The sequence below is a fragment of the Dryas octopetala genome, chromosome 8 (genome assembly GCF_963921425.1).
Source record: "Dryas octopetala chromosome 8, drDryOcto1.1, whole genome shotgun sequence".
NCBI lineage: Eukaryota > Viridiplantae > Streptophyta > Magnoliopsida > Rosales > Rosaceae > Dryas > Dryas octopetala.
The window spans coordinates 10,126,458-10,133,486 of NC_141373.1; the positions used below are offsets into that span (position 1 = coordinate 10,126,458).

The 7,029-nt window shown below is 36.0% G+C and overlaps 1 protein-coding gene across 2 annotated transcripts; it reads right to left on the reverse strand.

The window, feature by feature from the left end:
• Window positions 1–2,260: 2,260 nt before the first annotated feature.
• LOC147277060 (purple acid phosphatase-like) lies at window positions 2,261–7,029 on the reverse strand. 2 transcript variants are annotated; one of them, XM_086253034.1, is made up of 9 exons: window positions 6,482–7,029; window positions 5,956–6,153; window positions 5,710–5,821; window positions 5,081–5,310; window positions 4,173–4,311; window positions 3,467–3,687; window positions 3,156–3,277; window positions 2,843–3,048; window positions 2,261–2,413 (listed from the first exon to the last, which is right to left on the reverse strand). In XM_086253034.1, the coding sequence occupies exons 1-8, from the start codon at window positions 6,674–6,676 to the stop codon at window positions 2,850–2,852; spliced, it is 1,416 nt and encodes a 471-aa protein (XP_086109160.1). In that variant the 5' UTR covers window positions 6,677–7,029; the 3' UTR covers window positions 2,261–2,413; window positions 2,843–2,849. The 2 variants fall into 2 exon arrangements, with proteins under 2 accessions (XP_086109160.1, XP_086109159.1); XM_086253033.1 differs by lacking the exon at window positions 2,261–2,413 and having other exon boundaries at window positions 2,737–3,048; window positions 6,482–7,026.

Consider the following 7,029-nt stretch of genomic DNA (forward strand, 5'->3'; position numbering starts at 1 on the left):
TCGAGTTTATCCAAGAATGTTCACTCCTACCAATAGTTTCATTCCGTTAGCAATATTAGTCCAAATCGTAAATTCTATCAATTGCAAATATTTTGGGTTTTTCATACTCAACCCGTGAAGGTCAACCTCATTTCTTACTTGTACGAACTCCGTTTCAACACACAATATAGGTTAAAAATTGTAGCAACAGCTTTTAAATGATGTAAATATTTCAAGGATTGATAAACTGTAGTTCGAGAACCAACTGAGAAGTCTGAGATAAAGTAAATTCATAAACAAATCCTAAGAAAGAGACAAGCATTGACAAAGAATTCAGAATTATGTTCTTATTTCTCTGTCCAATGTTCTTTACAAACATAGCAAAGCTATCTTTAAATACATTCAGCCAAAACTTACACAATTGATAAGCCAATGAAGTTCAATTAACTGAGTAAATAAAGGCCAACGATGACGATTAACATACACCACATCATATCCTAGTGTTCAGCTGCTAGATTAAGGCTCACGTGTTTGCACTAGCTGCTGCATGTGCAACACCTGTTGAGCTGTGTTTACTGTTTACATCCTCAAACTTATGGCTGTAGTTGTGAGCATGATTTTGAGCAAAAAAACATGAACCTAGTTGTAGTGAGACCCTTTGTGAAAACATTATCCAATTGGTCATAGCTAGAAGCCTAGAAACACACTAGATGTCAAGATCACAATGAGTCGTCCGTTTGACAAGATTAATTAAATAGGTTGAGTTAGAGTTGACTAATATTTAACACGAACACAAAATGATATAACACAAACATAAACACGAACACAAACACAAAATGACATGACAATAACACAAATACGAACATGAACACAAACACGACCCCACTAACACGAATTGTCACCTCTAATCCTAAGGTACAAATGCTAGAAGAGTCACGTGTTTAAACTATAGGTGTTGCACATGCAACAATTGTTGAGTTCTGTTTACACTAAATAGCTATTGGCTTAGTTGTATTTCTCTCCACAATATTGATCGAAGAGGCCCCAATTTCAAATATCTTTTCTCATAAATTTTTTTAAAAAAATTATAGTGAAAGAATCAAAGTTCAAAAGTGATTGTTTGGACAAATGCTAGAAGAGTCATGTGTTTAAACTGATAGAATTAGAGCATTCAACCCAAAACTAATTGGCAATGGGTGGAGAGGCCCAAGACTTATAAGCACATATGTTAAGCTCTAGTTTTCTGATGTGGTACATTGCTCCACATTACTCTCAACACGCCCCCGCACATGTGGCGAGATTTTTGAGCCTTACACGTGAACAAATTGTATTGGGTGACGTGGGAGCACGTGTGGCCGTTGGGCCTTACAGGCAGATAAGCGAGCTCTGATACCATGATAGAATTGAAGCATCCAACCCAAAACCAATTGGCAATGGGTGGAGAGGCCCAAGACTTATAAGTGCATATGTTAAGCTTTAGTTTTCCGATGTAGGACATTGCTCCACATTACTCTCAACATAAACTTGGTGTTGCATGTGCAACAACTGTTGAGTTGTGTTTACACTAAATAGCTATTGGTTTAGTGGTATTTCTCTCCACAATATTGATTGAAGAGGCCCCAATTTCAAATATCTCTTCTCATAAATAAAAAAAAAAAAAAATTTAGTGAAAGAATCGAAGCTCAAAAGTGATTGTTTGGACGTGAGAGGTATAAAATGCATCAATGAATCTTTCTTCTAATGTTTCAAATCAGTTCAAATAACTTGTTAAATTCATAGGTTTTATTTACAAATGGCCCAAAAACATTTTAAAAACTTTAATTTTGTTTTCAAACCATGGGTCAAAGAATTTCCCCAAATTTCAATATCAAACTCTAAAAAAACTTTGAAGTTTGAACCCCAATTACCTCCATTATATGAACATGAAAACTAAAATTGAAATATATATATATATATATATCTTTTTTTTTTTTTTAGGAAAATGGCCATCTGCCTATTAAGCATTATTACTCATCCAAACAGTTACATCATGATGTAAAGCCGGTAGTGGCCAAATCGAACTCTCCTTGAGCCAAACAAAACATGTTCATGACACTCTAAACCATAACATGCTAGCTTATGAGCCACGTTATTAGATACCCGATGTGGAAAACAAAGAGAATGAGAGAAAATGGCACATTAAGGTTTGAATCTCAACCACCTAAGCGCCATAGAAACACTTTCCCTCACGGAGAACCTCTCTCACCGCCTCGGAAGAGTTGCTTTCAACCTGTAAGTGCAAAAAATGGCAAAGCGATGATTGCATGAAGTTCAGTAGCTGTAGCTTCGATGCAACACAGAAAAAGCAGCTGCAGCCATGAACTCCCCACTAGCATTGCGAACTACAGCCCCAGGACCACGCATTCTTCGATTCGAGCTACATGCCCCGTCCACACTAAGTTTATAGAAACCCGCATCAGGTGGCCGCAATTGAAAATAGATTAAGAATCTCAAAAAAATGTTCTTTTAAAACCCCAAAGTCAGTTTTAAACAGAAACAAACAAATCAAAATTGGGTTTGTCAATGGATAATATGGGGAACACAAATGGATGAAAATAATCTCATTTGACGTTTGGACCACAAGTGCTAACATAATGAAACTATGATGATAAGGTCTAATTCAAGGTAGGTGATCAAATTCAATGGTAGAAAGAGAGAGACAAAAAACTAACACAAAGATATACGTGATTCAAGCAATCTTAAGCCAAGAAGATGGTGTATCAAGTACCCCAAAACTATAGGGTTGAAGAAAATATTGGACATTTTATTAGCTTATAGATTTATTCTAGAGAAGAGAACAAGAGCAACAAAATAAATGTTTTACTTTTCCATCATAATTGGGCACTTGTGGAATCATCAACAGGATGATAGTATCTGTTGAAAAACCACATGGAATCTGCTTTTACTGCATATCCATCTTGATTCCGGTGCCAACTATAGTAAGCATGGGTTCGGTTCTTGATGTCGAAAGTAGCATGACCAAAACTGGCCTCTCTATAAGCTGAGTAAGCTGGCTGTGGCTCTGTCATACTGCAACACAAAGGCAAAAATTCAAAGCTTTAAGTATGCAATGCTAACAAATTGGAAGGCATTGAATCAGAAAACACCAAATCTATCATGCACACGGATATACTTACTTGGTTGCTAAGCCTTCAAGATTTCCTCCATCACCAATGGTAATGTACACCGGCGCAGATTGATCTTTCACAGGAATGCAAATACCATTTACGATGTTGTATGCAACATTGGATACTCGTTCCTATGGTATATACAAATCACTTATCAAATAACATCAGGAAAAGGAAAAAAAACATCTGTTGAAATTCTAAATATTTGTTGTGAACATAGAAACTAGTTTATTAGAGACAATGTCCACTTATATGCAGGTAGCACCACACCAAATAATTGGGAAACAGATAAATTTAGAACATATATATCGAGCACTCACAGATCGTTCGTAGGCATGGACATGACCAGCATATACCACGTCGACTTTGTACTTCACAAACCATGGCTCATACATCACTCTCATGGTTTCTCCTTCCATATAGTGATAGTTGTAGCTATTATACCATGGGGAATGCATTAAAACAATCAACCATGGTGTCTCACTCCTGTTAACTTTTGGGAACTCCTCCTCGAGCCATTTGTATTGAGGAGTGTATTTACCTTAAGAAAAGGAAATTATATGTTAAATGAAATAGTTTGAACACTCAATTTAACATAGACATTGTACATATGATCTCTCTACCAAGTTGGAAATTGATTGGACATTACATGGACATAAAAAAATATATGATGATTTGCACAGATGAATAAACTTTGATTTACAGTACGCTTATGTCAAATGTCATGAAAACAAGAGCTAACTCTTTCAACTTGATGGGCATTCCAACCGTCAAACCACCCAAGAAAAACAGTATAAAAGGGAGCCAAAGGAGCTCATATAACAAATGCAAGGAGTATCCAATTATGCCTTTTGCCTATTTATTTCACGATGACCAATTTAATAAATTTACAAATGCCATATTTATGCATTAGACATTCAGCAAAGAACATTTTTGAAACTGCTAGAATTTTCATATATTCAGCATATGTGCACAACCCTTGTGCGATATGTTAACATAGTAAGCAAAAAACACGTATATCCTTACCATATGCTGAATAAGAAGACAAGACTATGATGTATGCTGAAGCTCTCTTGATTGAGTACCAAAAGGGGGCAGTACTCCCTGATGCTTTATATGGGACAGGATATCGGTGAGTGTATGGCTTAAAAGGTTTGGTCTCACCCTGCAACAAAAGTACCATTCTTCTTTTAGAAAATACTTCATCCAATGACCCTTTGGACTTGAAAACGCATATACAAAATGAGCGGAAAATTCCGGGTTAAATTTTATAGTATGGATGAGTTAAACTGTAGATAAACTATCAACATTGGCACCATGGTTGAGGATGATGCTAAACTCCATGATTGTTAGCCATTATACAGAATGACATACTTGTATCGCTTTCCCACAATACAGGCCTTGCTTGTTCTCTTTGGATTAATTCTTATAGGTGGCGTTCAGAATAAACTTGTTACCTACCAGATGTAGTGTTGTCTTACAAGAAAACATACCAAAGGACAATTTCATCATTTGTAGGATCTAGTTAATACTCGAAAACGATAACAAGGTAATGCAATACAAGTTTCTAGCCATGAATTACGTTGTTTGTTGATTAAAAGTTCAAACCTTGAGAAATTGCATCAACAATGCACATAACAAATACCAAGGGAGCTAACATTCACCTCAGGAAACAGTTATTAGCAAGCTATATATAGAGGAATTTTTTTTTCATAGTCTCGCATGTTATGTTGTCAAACTGTCAACCTCGCCCATGATCATTTAGACTCTTGTTGAATGTGTGGTCTAGATTGATAGTCAGACAATGTAACTTGCCAGATAGTAATAGTAAATAAAACAAATTATAAAAAAAATGATCTATCTAGGATGAGAAATGACAAATGAGAGTATAAGATTACTTTCCAAAGCAAGCTAATGTTTTATGAGATGCTTACAATTTCAGGGGCAAAATCAAGTTCATGATTCCCTGCAGTCCATATCCAAGGTTGATAAGCAGTACTTCTCTCGGTGAATCTTCCCCATGTATCCCACCTGACGTTATCATGATTTGGGTAGTTATCTGCATAAGAGAGGTCCCCAACGAACAATACTGTTTTTCCTTTCTGTGGGTTTAATTCGTAGTGAGTAAGTGTCTTGTTTGAATCATAGCTCTGACCCAGATCCCCTGCAAATAATACCAATGGCAAATGATATTTAGATTTAAACAAATATACTACAATTGAACAATTTACATTGCACAAACACAGACAATTGCTTCTTATTCATTATGCAGTTCGCAAGTTAAAGCCAAAGGCAAACTGTTTCAAGTGATAGACTTGAACACTAAAGGGACAAGTTTCTTTAATTTTGAACTAAAAGTTAGCCATCATTTGTATGGCTAGATGTTACAATTGCTACAATTGTATCTTTGTAGATGAAGTGGAAGAGGCTCAAGGCAGCAGACCTTGTACCCAAATCAACAGCATGAAAATATGAATACATTTGAATCGCAATGCCAAAGTTAACCAAGTCTAACTAGCTACAACACTTTCCAATGTATCCTGTTTTGGTATGAAATACATACCTATGAGACCAAATGTGTAAGGGACGTCTGGCCCAACTTCAGGAGGAGTTACAAACCAGAACTTCCGCTCAGTGTGGCCAATTCCAACCACATAGAAATATTTGGTATTAAACTGCACAAGAATATGAATGATTAGATCATAATATAACTTCAAAAACCTGGTATCTGTCATACAGATTCCATAACCTTTCCATTTTAAGATAAAAAAAAAAAATGAGGAAAAACACAAAAGCATATCAAATTTACCTCCAAATTTCTGATGGTGCAGTGGTGAATGTAACCAGAAGTGTAATTGTAGAATTTATAAGTGTTAAATTTGCCCTCGGCCTTCTTTTTCTTGCTGTTTGCGCTCCAGTAAAGCACTTTACTTGAACCTGGTTCATCCACAGTGACCCATGACACAATAACTGCCTTTCCCAGAAGGTCTCCTTGTGTTATATGAACCTTAAATCAAGAACACACACATATCATACAATTGAACAAAAAAAAAAAAAAAATTAGTAAATTACACCCATTAACCAATTCCATCAAGAAGAAAATCGAAACCATGAAGTAAGCCGAAAATTTTCAAAAACAAAATTACATAGACATATAAAGGTTCAATTATATAAGAGTCTTGTAGGGTTCACAATAAAAAGGAATGTATAAATTAGTGAAATAGAGATACATTAACAAAGCTGTTTCCAGTGGAGGTCATATAACTGAGCTACCATTGACTAAAAGCATCTTAATTCTACTGAGCGAGAGAGAGAGAGAGAGAGAGAGATCATACTTGTTGAGGTGCATTATAGCCATGAGGGACTTGAAAGACATCACTGTCAAGAGGCATATCCACAGTTTTCTCAACCTTCCTCACAAAAGAGCTTGTTTTACCTCCATTACACACCACTGCCAAGTTCAAAACCAAACCCACTGCTACAACAATAGCTACCATTGAAGAAGTAGAAGCAGAACCCAGAACACCCATCTGGAAATTATGCAGAGCACCCTCAAATCCCACCAATCCACAAACACCCTTTTGAGCTCAGACCCTCATCTCCATTCAATATACATTAAGTAATTGATTGAAAATTTCAAATAAGGAAATGTATGATTGGACAGAAAATGTGGGGAATATTCAGAGCTGTATACGAATATAAAGACTATAAATGTCAAGTAGTTAAGAGTTGAATACTAAAAAGGATTGGCTGGCATGAAGTTTCCTTAATAGTTGCTATCACTATCAGGCTATCCCTTTCTGTTCATTGAGTTGTGAAATGGGCAAAAGAATGGTGGCAAATTGTTGACTTCAGAATCACGAGAAAGTTGAGTATGGAAAGT